The sequence below is a fragment of the Stenella coeruleoalba genome (genome assembly GCF_951394435.1).
Source record: "Stenella coeruleoalba genome assembly, chromosome: 6".
NCBI lineage: Eukaryota > Metazoa > Chordata > Mammalia > Artiodactyla > Delphinidae > Stenella > Stenella coeruleoalba.
The window spans coordinates 49,735,370-49,752,632 of NC_137151.1; the positions used below are offsets into that span (position 1 = coordinate 49,735,370).

General features: G+C 39.8%; 1 protein-coding gene across 1 annotated transcript in view; it reads right to left on the minus strand.

Moving 5' to 3' along the window:
* NEB (nebulin) overlaps positions 1-17,263 on the minus strand; it is a gene marked incomplete at its 5' end in the record, with an annotated part of 219,214 nt that overhangs the window by 169,594 nt on the left and 32,357 nt on the right. Inside the window, 8 exons of the mRNA XM_079925461.1 lie at positions 579-686; positions 1,438-1,542; positions 10,637-10,843; positions 10,949-11,260; positions 12,746-12,853; positions 12,941-13,045; positions 13,818-13,916; positions 16,214-16,321. Of these exons, the coding sequence (XP_079781587.1) occupies positions 579-686; positions 1,438-1,542; positions 10,637-10,843; positions 10,949-11,260; positions 12,746-12,853; positions 12,941-13,045; positions 13,818-13,916; positions 16,214-16,321 (1,152 nt within the window). The remainder of the gene's footprint in view (positions 1-578; positions 687-1,437; positions 1,543-10,636; positions 10,844-10,948; positions 11,261-12,745; positions 12,854-12,940; positions 13,046-13,817; positions 13,917-16,213; positions 16,322-17,263) is intronic.

The following is a 17,263-nucleotide window of genomic DNA, read 5'->3' on the forward strand; positions in this document are numbered from 1 at the left end:
ATACAATTATAATGCAGGCAGTCATCTGAATTTAACATGTTAGTGGCAGGTAGGGTATTCTCCCTGAAAATAAATGTGGGCTGTCAGGGAAATGTGTCAGGGAAGGTAATTTGGGCTATGAATCAGGAGAGAAAGCCACTGTCAGATTTATGACAGCTCTACCAAGTGGGGTCAACTGAAAAGAATCACAAAACATTGAAAAAGTGACAGGTTTTCAGGGCTTCCCTGGTGGCACAGTGGTTGAGAGTCTGCCTGCCGATGCAGGGGACACGGGTTCATGCCCCAGTCCGGGAAGATCCCACATGCCACAGAGTAGCTGGGCCCGTGAGCCATGGCCGCTGAGCCTGCATGTCCGGAGCCTGTGCTCCGCAACGGGAGAGGCCACAACAGTGAGAGGCCCGCGTACCACAGGGGAAAAAAAAAAAAAGTGACAGGTTTTCAAAACAATATTTTGCGGAGAATTTAAATGTCATTAATTCAACATACTGTTTTCAATGTGGTATCATTTTAACAAGCACCCATTTGATTACTTTGTAAAAATGACAATCACCCAGATTTCACCTAAAATTTTTACTCACGTCACTGGCAATGTTTCTCGATGCTTTGGCTGCAGTGATGGGTATAGCGTCACCCAGCACATTGTTGCCCTTGGCTATTAAATCATGCCAGTCCCGTTTATAACAGACCTGCGATGGAGAAGGAAAAAGGATGTCAGCATGCTCTGGGGTAATCAGCGACACTGATTCCTCAACAGCTGGGATTGCTTTGTTCTTTTCCAGATAGAAGCTAGAAGAATCTCCTATAGCACACAGTTTTAAGAAGTCACATTAATGGTAAATCAACTATACTTCAATTTAAAAAACAGAAGTCACATGAGCAAAATGTCATACATGAAATTGTATAGCATAAACTTATTAGACTCTGTACTAATCATTCACCCAAGTCTGGTTTGGGCACATATTGAAGAGGGAAATTGAGAAACTGGAGTGGATCCAGAGGAGAGTAATAAAGGTTCTGGAAACCACAGTATGTGAGAACCAACTGGAGAAAATGAAGCTCAATCTTATGAAAGGAAGGTCCAGGAAAGACCTGGTGGTTAGCTTTAGAAATTTTAGTGTTGTTGTTAAAAAAAAAAGGGGGGGGTGGGTTTCATTTATCCTCATTTTTCTGGAGGATAAAAACTTCCTCCATGTGAAGAACTAGGAAAACTAGAGAAATATGTGTTGAGCTTGACACAAAGAAGAATGCTATACCCTTTAGAGTTGTCCTACACTTGAAAAGGCCGACTCAAGAGGTACAGACCCATTATCATGGGATATGCTCTAATGGGGGCTATGGAGAAAACTGACCTAAATTGTCAAAGCCCTGTCATACTCTAAAATTCTATTATTTTATCATCAGGTCTGGATTTCACACCCCATCAAAACCCCTACTTACATCACTTATATTGTAAGCATTGCACTTGGCCTGGAGAAATTGAGGAACATCAGGACCCATCGTATATTTATGTTTCACATCTTCTCCTTTAGCTTTGTATAAGATCTGCAACACATAGTCACAAAAATAAAATGCATTATGGCTGACTTCCAGGAAGATGGCGGAAGAGTAAGATGCGGAGATCACCTTCCTCCCCACAGATACACCAGAAATACATCTACACGTGGAACAACTCCTACAGAACACCTACTGAATGCTGGCAGAAGACCTCAGACCTCCCAAAAGGCAAGAAACCCCCCACGTACCTGGGTACGGAAAAAGAAAAAAGAATAAACAGAGATAAAAGGGTAGGGATGGGACCTGCACCAGTGGGAGGGAGATGTGAAGGAGGAAAGGTTTCCACACACTAGGAAGCCCCTTCGTGGGCGGAGACTGCAGGTGGCGGAGGGGGAAAGCTTCGGAGCCTCGGGGGAGAGCACAGCAACAGGGGTGCGGGAGGCAAAGCGGAGAGATTCCCGCACAGAGGATCGGTGCCGACCGGCACTCAATAGCCCGAGAGGCTTGTCTGCTGCCCCGCCGGAGCGGGCGTGTCTGGGAGCTGAGGCTCGGGCTTTGGTCGGAGCGCAGGGAGAGGGCTGTGGTTGGCAGCGTGAACACAGCCTGAAGGGGTTAGTGCAACACGGCTAGCCGGGAGGGAGTCCAGGAAAAGTCTGGACCTGCCGAAGAGGCAAGAGACTTTTTCTTCCCTCTTTCTTTCCTGGTGCATGAGGAGAGGGGATTAAGAACGCTGCTTAAAGGAGATCAAGAGACGGGCGCGAGTCACGGCTAAAAGCGCGGACCCCAGAGACAGCCCGCCACTGCCAGGGTCCTGTGATCCAGGGACAACTCCCCCGGGAGAACGCAGGGCGCGCCTCAGGCTAGTGCAATGTCATGCTGGCCTCTGCAGCCGCAGGCTTCCGCGGCACTCTGTGCCCCTCCCTACCCCCGGCCTGAGTAAGCCAGAGCCCCCGCATCAGCGGCTCCTTTAACCCCGTCCTGTCTGAGCGAAGAACAGACACCCTCCAGCGACCTACACCCAGAGGCGGGGCCAGATCCAAAGATCCCTGGGAGCTGTGAGAACAAAGTAGAGAAAGGGAAATCTCTCCCAGCAGCCTCAGAAGCAGCGGATTAAAGCTTCACAATCAACTTGATGTACCCTGCATCTGTGGAATACCTGAATAGACCACGAATCATCCCAAATTAACCGTGTGGATGAAAGGCTCTTGGTGCTGCAGCCAGGAGTTAGTGCTGTGCCTCTGAGGTGGGAGAGCCAACTTCAGGACACTGGTCCACAAGAGACCTCCCAGCTCCACATAATATCAAATGGCAAAAATCTCCGAGAGATCTCCATCTCAACACCAGCACCCAGCTTCACTCAACGACCGGCAAGCTACAGTGCTGGACACCCTATGCCAAACAACTAGCAAGACAGGAACACAACCCCACCCATTAGCAGAGAGGCTGCCTAAAATCATAATAAGGCCACAGACACCCCAAAACACACCACCAGACGTGGACCTGCCCACCAGAAAGACAAGATCCAGCCTCATCCACCAGAACACAGGCACTAGTCCCCTCCACCAGGAAGCCTACACAGCCCACTGAACCAACCTTAGCCACTGGAGACAGACACCAAAAACAACGGGAACTACAAACCTGCAGCCTGCGAAAAGCAGACCCCAAACACAGTAAGATAAGCAAAAGGAGAAGACAGAGAAACACACAGCAGATGAAGGAGCAAGGCAAAAACCCACCAGACAAAACAAATGAAGAGGAGATAGGCAGCCTACCTGAAAAAGCATTCAGAATAATGATAGTAAAGATGATCCAAAATCTTGGGAGTAGAATGGAGAATATACAAGAAATTTTTAACAAGGACCTAGAAGAACTAAAGAGCAAACAAACAGAGATGAACAACAATAAATGAAATTTAAAATTCTCTAGAAGGGATCAATAGCAGAATAACTGAGGCAGAAGAACGGATAAGTGACCTGGAAGATAAGAGTGAAAATAACTACTGCAGAGCAGAATAAAGAAAAAAGAATGAAAAGAAATGAAGACAGCCTAAGAGACCTCTGGGACAACATTAAATGTACCAACATTCGAATTATAGGGGTTCCAAAAGAAGAAGAGAAAAAGAAAGGGACTGAGAAAATATTTGAAGAGATTATAGTTGAAAACTTCCCTAATATGGGAAAGGAAATAGTTAATCAAGTCCAGGAAGCACAGAGAGTCCCATACAGGATAAATCCAAGGAGAAATATGCCAAGACACATATTAATCAAACTGTCAAAAATTAAATACAAAGAAAACCTATTAAAAGCAGCAAGGGATAAACAACAAATAACACACAAGGGAATCCCCATAAGGTTAACAGCTGATCTTTCAGCAGAAACTCTGCAAGCCAGAAGGGACTGGCAGGACATATTTAAAGTGATGAAGGAGAAAAAACTGCAGCCAAGATTACTCTACCCAGCAAGGATCTCATTCAGATTTGATGGAGAAATTAAAACCTTTACAGACAAGCAAAAGCTGAGAGAGTTCAGCACCACCAAACCAACTCTACAACAACTGCTAAAGGAACCTCTCTAGGCAAGAAACACAAGAGAAGGAAAAGACCTACAATTAACGAACCCAAAACAATTAATAAAATGGGAACAGGAACATACATATCGATAATTACCTTAAATGTAAATGGACTAAATGCTCCCACCAAAAGACACAGATTGGCTGAATGGATACAAAAACAAGACCCATATATTTGCTGTCTTCAAGTGACCCACTTCAGACCTAGAGACACATACAGATTGAAAGTAAGAGGATGGAAACAGATATTTCATGCTAATGGAAACCAAAAGAAAGCTGGAGTAGCAATTCTCGTATCAGACAAAATAGACTTTAAAATAAAGAATATTAGAAGAGACAAAGGACACTACATAATGATCAAGGGATCGATCTAAGAAGAAGATAAAACAATTGTAAATATTGATGCACCCAACATAGGAGCACCTCAATACATAAGGCAAATACTAACAGCCATAGAAGGGGAAATCAACAGTAACACAGTCATAGTAGGGGACTTTAACACCCCACTTTCACCAATGGACAGATCATCCAAAATGAAAATAAATAAGGAAAAACAAGCTTTAAATGATACATTAAACAAGATGGACTTAATTGATATTTATAGGACATTCCATCCAAAAACAACAGAATACACATTTTTCTCTAGTGCTCATGGAACATTCTCCAGGATAGATCATATCTTGGGTCACAAATCAAGCCTTGGTAAATTTAAGAAAATTGAAATTGTATCAAGTATCTTTTCCAACCACAACGCTATAAGACTAGATATCAGTTACAGGAAAAGATCTGTAAAAAATACAAACACATGGAGGCTAAACAATACACTAGTTAATAACGAAGTGATCACTGAAGAAATCAAAGAGGAAATCAAAAAAATACCTAGAAACAAATGACAATGGAGACACGACAACCCAAAACCTATGGGATGCAGCAAAAGCAGTTCTAAGAGGGAAGTTTATAGCAATACAATCCTACTTTTGAACAGGAAATATCTCGAATAAACAACCTAACCTTGCACCTAAAGCAATTAGAGAAAGAAGAACAAAAAAACCCCAAAGTTAGAAGAAGAAAGAAATCATAAAAATCAGATCAGAAATAAATGAAAAAGAAATGAAGGAAACGATAGCAAAGATCAATAAAACTAAAAGCTGGTTCTTTGAGAAGATAAACAAAATTGATAAACTATTAGCCAGATTCATCAAGAAAAAAAGGGAGAACACTCAAATCAATAGAATTAGAAATGAAAAAGGAGAAGTAACAACTGACACTGCAGAAATACAAAAGATCATGAGAGATTACTACAAGCAACTCTATGCCAATAAAATGGACAACCTGGAAGAAATGGACAAATTCTTAGAAAGGCACAACCTGCCAAGACTGAATCAGGAAGAAATAGAAAATAGGAACAGACCAATCACAAGCACTGAAATTGAAACTGTGATTAAAAATCTTCCAACAAACAAAAGCCCAGGACCAGATGGCTTCACAGGCGAATTCTATCAAACATTTAGAGAAGAGCTAACACCCATCCTTCTCAAACTCTTCCAAAATACAGCAGAGGGAGGAACACTCCCAAAGTCATTCTACGAGGCCACCATCACCCTGATACCAAAACCAGACAAGGATGTCACAAAGAAGGAAAACTACAGGCCAATATCACTGATGAACATAGATGCAAAAATCCTCAACAAAATACTAGCAAACAGAATCCAACAGCACATTAAATGGATCATACACCATGATCAAGTGGGGTTTATTCCAGGAATGCAAGGATTCTTCAATATACGCAAATCAATCAACGTGATACACCATATTAACAAATTGAAGGAGAAAAACCATATGATCATCTCAATAGATGCACAGAAAGCTTTTGACAAAATTCAACACCCATTTATGATAAAAACCCTGCAGAAAGTAGGCATAGAGGGAACTTTCCTCAACATAGTAAAGGTCATATATGACAAACCTACAGCCAACATTGTCCTCAATGGTGAAAAACTGAAACCATTTCCACTAAGATCAGGAACAAGACAAGGTTGCCCACTCTCAATACTATTATTCAACATAGTTCTGGAAGTTTTAGCCACAGCAATCAGAGAAGTAAAGGAAATAAAAGGAATCCAAATCGGGAAAGAAGAAGTAAAGCTGTCACTCTTTGCAGATGACATGATACTATACATAGAGAATCCTAAAGATGCTACCAGAAAACTACTAGAGCTAATCAATGAATTTGGTAAAGTAGCAGGATACAAAATTAATGCACAGAAATCTCTGGCATTCCTATACACTAATGATGAAAAATCTGAAAGTGAAATCAAGAAAACACTCCCATCTACCATTGCAACAAAAAGAATAAAATATCTAGGAATAAACCTACCTAAGGAGACAAAAGACCTGTATGCAGAAAATTATAAGACACGGATGAAAGAAATTAAAGATGATACAAATAGATGGAGAGATATACCATGTTCTTGGATTGGAAGAATCAACATTGTGAAAATGATTCTACTACCCAAAGCAATCTACAGATTCAGTGCAATCCCTATCAAACTACCACTGGCATTTTTCACAGAACTAGAACAAAAATTTTCACAATTTTTATGGAAACACAAAAGACCCCGAATAGTGAAAGTAATCTTGAGAACAAAAAACGGAGCTGGAGGAATCAGGCTCCCTGACTTCAGACTATACTACAAAGCTACAGTAATCAAGACAGTATGGTACCGGCACAAAAACAGACAGATAGATCAATGGAACAGGATAGAAAGCCCAGAGATAAACCCACACACATATGGTCACCTTATCTTTGATAAAGGAGGCAGGAATGTACAGTGGAGAAAGGACAGCCTCTTCAATAAGTGGTGCTGGGAAAACTGGACAGGTACATGTAAAACTATGAAATTAGATCACTCCCTAACACCATACACAAAAATAAGCTCAAAATTGATTAAACACCTAAATGTAAGGCCAGAAACTATCAAACTCTTAGAGGAAAACATAGGCAGGACACTCTATGACATAAATCACAGCAAGATCCTTTTTGACCCACCTCCTAGAGAAATGGAAATAAAAACAAAAATAAACAAATGGGACCTAATGAAACTTCAAAGCTTTTGCACAGCAAAGGAAACCATAAACAAGACCAAAAGACAACCCTCAGAATGGGAGGAAATATTTGCAAATGAAGCAACTGAGAAAGGATTAATCTCCAAAATTTATAAGCAGCTCATGCAGCTTAATAACAAAGAAACAAACAACCCAATCCAAAAATGGGCAGAAGACCTAAATAGACATTTCTCCAAAGAAGATATACAGACTGCCAACAAACACATGAAAGAATGCTCAACATCACTAATCATTACAGAAATGCAAATCAAAACTACAATGAGATATTATCTCACACCAGTCAGAATGGCCATCATCAAAAAATCTAGAAACAATAAATGCTGGAGAGGGTGTGGAGAAAAGGGAACCCTCTTGCACTGTTGGTGGGAATGTAAATTGATACAGCCACTGTGGAGAACAGTATGGAGTTTCCTTAAAAAACTACAAATAGAACTACCATATGACCCAGCAATCCCACTACTGGGCATATACCCTGAGAAAACCATAATTCAAAAAGAGTCCTGTACCAAAATGTTCATTGCAGCTCTATTTACAATAGCCCGGAGATGGAAACAACCTAAGTGTCCATCATCGGATGAATGGATAAAGAAGATGTGGCACATATATATACAATGGAATATTACTCAGCCATAAAAAGAAACGAAATTGAACTATTTGTAATGAGGTGGATAGACCTAGAGTCTGTCATACAGAGTGAAGTTAGTCAGAAAGAGAAAGACAAATACCGTATGCTAACACATATATATGGAATTTAAGAAAAAAAAAATGTCATGAAGAACCTAGGGGTAAGACAGGAATAAAGACACAGACCTACTAGAGAATGGACTTGAGGATATGGGGAGGGGGAAGGGTAAGCTGTGACAAAGCGAGAGAGAGGCATGGACATATATACACTACCAAACGTAAGGTAGATAGCTAGTGGGAAGCAGCCGCATAGCACAGGGAGATCAGCTCGGTGGTTTGTGACCGCCTGGAGGGGTGGGATAGGGAGGGTGGGAGGAAGGGAGACGCAAGCGGGAAGAGATATAGGAACATATGTATATATATAACTGATTCATTTTGTTGTAAAGCAGGAACTAACACACCATTGTAAAGCAATTATACTCCAATAAAGATGTTAAAAGAAAAATGCATTATGGATGGTACAAAAAGGAAAATACATTAATTACACGCTTAAAGAAGTTATTCCTAGCATAATCCCCCACAATTTCTATTACTTAAAATTATCAAAGCCGGGCTTCCCTGATGGCGCAGTGGTTGAGAGTCTGCCTGCCAATGCAGGGGACGCGGGTTCGTGCCCCGATCCGGGAAGATCCCACATGTCGCGGAGCGGCTGGGCACGTGAGCCATGGCCGCTGAGCCTGCGCGTCCGGAGCCTGTGCTCCGCAACGGGAGAGGCGACAACAGTGACAGGCCCGCGTACCGCAAAAAAAAAAAAAAAAAAAATTTATCAAAGCCATCTTCCTATTTTAAGAATCTCATTAAGGAAGACCCAAAAACTCTGTATTAAAACAGAGAGAAAAAAAATCCTAAGAAAATAGCAATCTTTGCTTGCCAGAGATGAATAAAAAATGAGTTCAAATGTGAAACCCTAAAATGGATAACAGAATTCACTAAAGCCAGAAAAGGTCATTTTTGCTAGTGGAGTTAATAGTTCTTACAGTCTTGGTTTTTATTTTTATTTTTTGGTTTTTTTACTCTTAGAGAGAAAGAGGTAGTTAGAATGAGTCTTTCAATTCCCCTAAAAACTTTCCAATTATAATTGTATCAGTAAAAGCACATAATAATTTCCTCATAATATAAAGGTGCTTATATGTAAATGCAGCCTATGCAAGAGGTTTACCACTTCACATTTACCCTATTTTGCCATTTTAAAGATGTCTAAAAGACACCAAAGTGCATGGGGTAGAAATCATACTGTATCCTCCTCTTGGTAATGAAAAAGAAAGAAATTGCTCAGTTTCTAAAACTAAAACACAATCGGAATCCCAAGTAGATTTTTAACCTCTTGATTGTCATTTATCATATACACCTCCATTTCCCAGGCATGTCTGTGTGGTACACCATATGTAAACGGGTGTGCATGTATCACAAGTAAAATCTGAAATGGCTGATAGCTAAATGAATCTCCAAATACTCAATAATTTCTTTTAGGAATCCAAGAGCTATCTTCACTTCCTCACTGCCTTTAGAAACCACGTCTAAGCATTCAGAGAATGTCGTTAATTTTACCTTCTAAACATCTCCTTTCCCACTGCTATTGCCTGAGTTAGGTCCAAATAAGGTTTCTGTTGAATTTCTGTAGAAGCTTCCTAATTCATCTCCTTGCCTTCAATCTCTCCCCTTTCCAATATATTCTCTGCATTTTTTGCCAATTTTCTTTTAAAACACAGACCTGATAATGCAACTCCATGGATTAAAAATCTTCAGTACTTCCTGTTACCTACCCCATAATGTCCAGAGTATAAATTAACATTCAAGACCCTCAATAATCAGGTCTTGAAGGATTACAATCCTAAATCCTTCGTCCTTCACTGTCCTTCCATTCATTACTTCTTGACTGTCATTATGTTTTTCCTTTTGCCAGTAATGCAGCCTTCCCTTATGTGCCAGGGAAGCTCTGGCAGGCAGTTACCCTCTCCTCTTATACTTACTTAGCACATGCCTCTCCTGTAGCATTCGTCTCTCCATATGATGATGCTGTTTCTATCCATGCCTTTGTCTTACACTCTTGTCCTGTATCCCATTCATCCTCGTCTGTTTCATCTTTATACCATCAGCACATAATATAGTGCCTGGCACATGGAAGGTGTTCAAAAACATTCATTCAATGAATTAATGAATGAATGTTTTTGATGTCCCTTTAGCTCTTTCATATACCAAATTTTCCTTGAGAGCTGTCTTTAGCCAGAGCATATACATTCCTCATGGACAGGCAGGCAAACAATACACTAATCTCCTCCAAGACATAAGTAAAGTATCTATAATAATTGTGTATGATGAATTCTGAGGAGAGAAATCATCTACTCATGTGTATTATTTCCCTGTACTAATATTTTATATACGAAAAGCAAATATGAACAACTTAATATAGAATTGAATATGATGCATTTGCCACAATAACGTGTATGGGATTTAAGCTTAAGTTTTGTTTGTGTGTGTGTCGTTCTAGGGTAGAACTTTTTGCACTTTCTCAAATACTTTATCCAGTAACACAGTATTTATAGGCAGTTAAAAAGGAAGACATTTTTAAAAGGAAGGTAAAAAGCAAGATATATATAAAAAAAAGAAAATGTTAGTGCCCAAACTAAAAATAATTATTATTTTTAAATGAAATAAAATAATAATTTTAAAAGGAAAAGATATTAGGCTCAGAGAATAAAAATGATGAGCTCATCTTTTGAAGCCTCCCTCCATCCTTTTGCACACTCTGTTTTGTTGTACTCACATCACTGACTTGCTTCGTGTTCTGTTTTGCCTGGACCATAACTGGGGAGTCCACGATGCTGGTAAATTTGAGGGTGTCTGGATGTTGCCTGTACTTCTTTTCATTCAGGGCATTACCTGCCTTTTTAACATTTTCTACCTCCAGACTGCCAATAGGTATCCAGCCTATGCCTTTCATCCAGGTGTTGTAGTCTTCCTTATAGACGTTCTACACCAAAGAGAGAAGAGAGAAGTGAGTGCCCCAGGCAGTGGGTTCTCTCACGCAGGCTCCCTCCTTAGAGGGGGACTGTCTTGTGGAGTAAATGTCACTTACATTGCTCTGTATGTGCATCATGTTTTTCGACAATTCTACGTCCATGGCATCAGGCAGGTAGGTGTAGTGATGAAGCAAATGCTTATAGTTGACATTGCTGGCAACATCCTGAGCTTTCTTAGCTGCCACAACGTTGAACATATCATGGGGTGTGTTGTATTTGGTCTTTGTTTTCTCATAGTCTTTTTTATACTCCCGGTCCGATTGTATCTTGGCCACCTTCATATAATGAACCAGTTTAGGATCATCTTGGAGACTCTGGAAGCCAACCATTTTCCCTTTGGCTTTTTCATAATCTTTTTTGTAGTGAACCTGTTGGAAACAAAGGTTGGCATATTTTTTAATGTAGTTATGAAGGTTTTACTGAACAATGAGACCATGATTTGAGCAATTGAGCTTCCCAGAAATTATTTCAATAACCAAACAATTTGATATTTGCTTGTATATATATGAAATGTAGCCTGTTAAAATTAAAATGTTATTTAGAGCCCATTTGGTTGTCTGTGGTTGCTTCTGCCACCCAAGGGAGGTTGGGGTGCGGACGCTACTATAATTTATATCAGTGACAAAGTAAAATAAGTTCTGTTCCACTTAGTGATAGAGACAAATGAAAAGATAAATATTTCACAAACTCTACCAATTATTCTGTGCTTCTAAAGCCAAATAGCTGGCTATTTTAATAATAGAATTATACTAGTAGTAGTAATAGTACAATTTTAATGAATCTTTGGATATTCAAAGGGAGACCCAGAACCAGTAGTGTGTAACACTAATTGGTTCCGAATAATAAAGTGGGGAGAATTAAGTGTCCTTGAGGAGACTTGGGAAGAACCCCAGGAAACGGAGTAGCAGAGATGTGAGGGAAGGTTTATGTGTATGCTGGGGTGGGGTGGCTGGAGGAGATCACCCACAGAGAAAGGGGATCAGTGAGAAATTCTGGAGCAGGGCTTTTAGGACATGGACATTCATTATTCGGTCTTAATGTATTTACATTGCTGCAGTGACAACTCCATTTCAAACAGTCATTAAAGTTGTACTTGGGATTTGGAGGGAAACCAAAAAGAAGGGGCTGAGTTCCATCTCTGGATCATGCAGAGCAGAAAGAGAATAAATCTAGGGGAGGAGAGCCCAGGTGAGCCAGAGCAAAACCATCATGTGCAAACCAGGAGCCAGAGGTGATCAGAAAAGCAAAAACCTGAGAATGCAGCCATCATGGGGAGGGAATCCCACTTCCTGCAGGACAGCAGGAGGGGGCTTGAGTCCATTTTATTTAAATCTCAAAGAGCAAAGTGACTTCAGCTGACATCTGAGTTGAAGTAAGATAGGAAAAGAAACAAAAGTCTTCACTTTAATGCAACCTAATGACTGACTCTTAGGGGCTCTGACACTTGAAGCCCATTCATCAGTCTGTAGAAGCAATGAAGTGAAAAGAGAGGTAAGGCAAAGAGGGAATTCATAGAAATTAAGCAAGTTTTGAGGTAAAGGTTTACCATCAGGAGGTTATTATGATGTAAATAGCAGGTAACTTCTTTATTTCTATAAGAGAAATAACGTGAATTTGTGCAGAAATATAGATGAGAATTTTAAATTAGGGGGCTTGATTAGAACAGATTGGTTAAGGTTATACAAATCCTTACCCCCAACAAAATTCAGATCTGTTTAGGAAACTTTCTTCTCTAAATAGTTTCAGCCTGGCTTGCTTCCAGTCAGGGACAGCAGACGTGGAGACTTGGATAAGAAGCCCACCTGCCCCCATTTTCTGGTTACACACAGGTGACCACCACCAGCTGGACTTACGTCACTCGCCGCCTGCCTGGCAACTTTGGCAGCTTTGATGGGGATCGCATCGTTTCTCAGGTCGTATCCCTTCTTGCTCAGGTCTTTCAAGTCTGCTTTGTACATATTCTGAAAGAAAAATGTCATTTGAAGATAACTCAGACCACGTGTAGAAAAGGCTTAACCCTCAGTGAGCGGCTGAGCCCACATGCACACCTCACTGATATTGTAGGCGTTGACTTTAGCCTGAATGAACTGGGGCACGTCCGCCGGCAGACTGTACTTGTGAATAATTTCCTCCCCTTTGACTTTGTAGGCAATCTGGAAAAGAAAAAAATGCATGAACAAATAAAGTAGGGGAAAGTGTTTAACGGCACAGGCACAGGAGAATAATTTTGGAGCAGATCACATTGCACAGAGGAGTTTTTTTAATGAAAGACACTCTCTGTGCCTTCCCCACATTCCCCGGAAAATATTTGTAGGCATTTAAGATCTCCTATGCAATTGCACAGGGTCTGATCTTAGTGCCTGTTAGCCTTGGCAAAAGTCCCTTGGTATGTGCTAAGAACCTCCAGACTAAGGTAGGGGGACCTACCTAAGAGCCCAGGAAAGTGACCCAAAGACAAAGTTAACCTGTAGACACTTTCCTGAGCATAGGAAAAGTTAATAGGGTGGGATTTACCAACTATCTATATTATATTTTGTGGGCAGTGGGTGCTAAAGGGACTTAGGGGTAGTTTTTACTAAGCATGATTTTTGTCTTACCTCTGACTTTAAATATAACCCTTTCATATGGTGTAGTGTCTATAATCACCTTCCTGATCTTTCCTAGAAATAGGCTTGTGTTTCTGGTTATCAAGAGAAGCCCCTCTTACCTTTTCCTTCGAGAGCAATGTCCAATCACTGAAATATGTATAATCCTCTAAAGATATGAATTAGGTGTGCTTTTTTAATGAAAACCTGGGGAATTATACAGTTGCTTATATAACTGAGTCTCTTTAGATTGCCTAATAAGTACAGGTGATCATTACATTTAGAATACAAATGTATTTGTATTAGTTAACATTTAAATACAGAGAGAATTAACACTTACATCACTCCTCTGGGCCTGGTTAATCTTAGACTGTACTATAATTGGAGCATCTTCAATCGAAGTAAACTTGAGAGTATCTGGATGCTGGCGATATTTTTTCTGTTTGACAAATTAAAAAGAGAAAGATAATAATACTTTCACCAAAGGCTAATAAATCAAAATAATTTAAATTTATTTTGGAGGGACAAGAAATTTTCCTGATTTTAAAATGTAAAAATATTTGATTCTGTGCTGGCTTGGGGGAAAAAATGAATACAATACAAAAACCAACATTTAAAGAAATTGTTTTCATTTTGGATTGTTTGGGGAAGTACAGACCAATACAACTTTCAGGAATGACTTTATTCTCTTAATTTCTTGCTTATGATGTGAAAGAAGGCACTCTGAAAGCTCAGCAGAATCTCAAAACATCACAAAGTTTTCTAAAGGATTAACAGAAAAGCATGCAAGGAGTATGGAGTATCTTTGGAGTATCTTTGCATGACACTAAACAAGCTCCCAGGAATGTCATTTTCCTTGTCACTCCATCAGCAATTGAAGTTTTCCAGTTGAGGGAGGAGGAATGGAGGAACTAGGGCAATAGCTATGGATTACTAATAAGAAAAGGAGGACTTTTGCTTTGCAAGCCTTAATGTGGTTAGTACATAAGTTATCACTAAAGTGCTGAGGAGACACAGGAGAGGGGCCATGGGGAAGATGTCTCAATTGGGAGCTGGCAACATCTAGTTACCCTTATTCCTATATTCTTCTCCTAGTTCTCTTCATTTTTTCATACTATACATCCCACTTTTGTGTATATAGTAGCATCCCTCTTTCAACTTTAGACTTCTGAGAACCACTAACCCAGAATTTTTTCTGAAAGATCTCTTGAGTAGATAAAGTGGTTTTCACCAAAAACAAACAGACGTACAAAACAATAAGAACAACAAAAACTTGGGTGTGGAAGACAACCCTCACTTAGCACCTCTGACCCTTCTTTATGCGGTCTAACTTCCTGGATGACGGATTCACCTGACAGCAGGGGGAATGTTCAACTGCTGTCAGAGAAGGGACTACTTTAAGAGCCCCAAGATCATCTTTGTTTCTTCTTAGACTGAATAACAACATATATACTACTTCAAAGTCATCAAGAATATAGCATAAGGTATAATAATACTTCAAAGAAAATTTCTATAATAGTCATTATATGCATAATTCATAATTGCCAAATATTGGAAAAAATCCACATGCCCACTAACTGGACAATCAAAGTGTGATATAGTCGTGCAAAGGAATACTACTCTCACTAATAAAAAGGAAAATATTACAGACACATGTAGAGATATGGACGAACCTCAAAAACATTATGCTAAGTGAAAGAATCCTGATACAAAAGAAATTTCTAGAAAAGGCAAAATTATAGAGGCAGAAAGCAGATCGGTGGTTGTCTGGGGTTGAAAATGGGAGTGGGAACTTTTTCGGGTGCTAGCAGCATCTTAAAATTCAATTGTGGGGCTTCCCTGGTGGCGCAGTGGTTGAGAGTCCGCCTGCCGATGCAGGGGACACGGGTTCGTGCCCCGGTCTGGGAAGATCCCACATGCCGCAGAGCGGCTGGGCCCGTGAGCCATGGCTGCTGAGCCTGCGCGTCTGGAGCCTGTGCTCCACAACAGGAGAGGCCACAACAGTGAGAGGCCTGCATACCGGAGGAAAAAAAAAAAAAAAATTCAATTGTGGGTCTGATATCACTGAGCCCCTGAATCTACGCCAGCAGCCAACCCCCTCCTGACTATTTTGAAGACAAAGTATTTGAGTAGCCTCCATAACTTCAAGTATTCTCTTTTTCTTGCTGCTAAAACCATTCCTAACTAGTAGGGGGATCTCATGAAACCCAAGGCCAAAGTTGAAGCAACCTTGACCTAACCTCTTGATACCAACTGCATCCAACGACCTAACAGAGCTTGCAGTCCAACCTCCCTAGACCATGCTGATTTCACTCCTATATTGTGTATTTCATAATATACTACTGATTTTCTATCTTGCTTCTGAAAAATAAAGATGCATTTACCAGTTAAAAAAAATTCAATTGTGGGGATGGCTATGCAACTATATGGATTTATTAAAACTTGTCAAGGGGTACACTTAAAATATGTGAATTTTTGTGGTATGCAAACTGTACCTCGATAAAGCTGTTAAAAATATTTCTGTCATGATTGGTTAACGTAAACGACTTTGGTGATGTGAAGAGGTATGATTATCTACCGAGATAATTCATGCACGTGATAAGTTGGGGTTTTTTTCCTCAGCAGCAATACTAGAAAATGAAGTGGTAAAGGAGGCATTTCCCATGGTTTGGGAAGTTTTACCATGTCACATTCACAAATCTATCTCTGTGACACACAGAGATATGATGGCTTTACCTCATTCAGAATGTCTGAAGCTCGCTTTGCCTTTTCTATTTCTAAGGACCCAAAAGGTACCCAGCCGCAACCTTTCATCCAGCTATTGTAGTCAGCTTTGTATTGGACCTAAAACACCAAGAGAAAGATTACATTTCTTTTCTCAGCATCATCCTTCTTCGTAAAATCATTAACATTTTCCCCAAAATAATGCTTTTAAGTTTTCTGACCAGTTTCCTTATTCCATACGTTGAGGTTATTTTAAACATTTCCTTGGGGAGAGATTTTAACAGCCCTTAGGTCTGCACTGTTCTTTCTAGTTGGCATATGTTCTACTTCACCCTTATTTCCAAAGTATGTAGAATTATAATTCCAATCTGCTAAATTCAAAGCTGTATTTCAAAGAATAAATGAAATTGTTATATTTAGATCATCAAACGTGAGATGTTTGCTCACTAGAACATATTATGTATTATGTTTCTATGGTCAGATTATAACTGAAGACCATATTGAAGGTGGATAATTTTACTCATTTTCTGATAAGACTTGATAGTAGTTATTTGTATTAAGTGTTTACACATATTGCCCTTCATGTGTAATTGCAAGCTTAGGAGTGTTTCTACATTGGCTAACAACACACTTTAATATAGTTGTATTCAATAATTTGCTTATGGAGAGCAGTTATCATTTGGAATTGGACCTATCTGGGAGACAGTTACTTGATGCTATTAAAATAATGACCTACTCCTGTTGTCTGGCTATAGGTGATACCTAAAACATGTACTCTAGATATAAAATTCAGATGATTGTTCTTTAGTGTGGGCCTTCTAACTGGAATGAAAAATCAAGAAACCATTGGTTCCTGCCTTTGAAAAACCTATGATCTATTTGGGAGGAAGAAACATAACAAAATGAAACAAATAAGATAATAATGCATAAAATAGAATTTTTAGTGATAAGAATGTAAAATTGTGCAGCTGCCATGGGAAAAAGTACAGCGATTCCTCAAAAAATTAAAAATAGAACTACCAAATCATCCAGAAATTCTACTTCTGGGTATATACTCGAAAG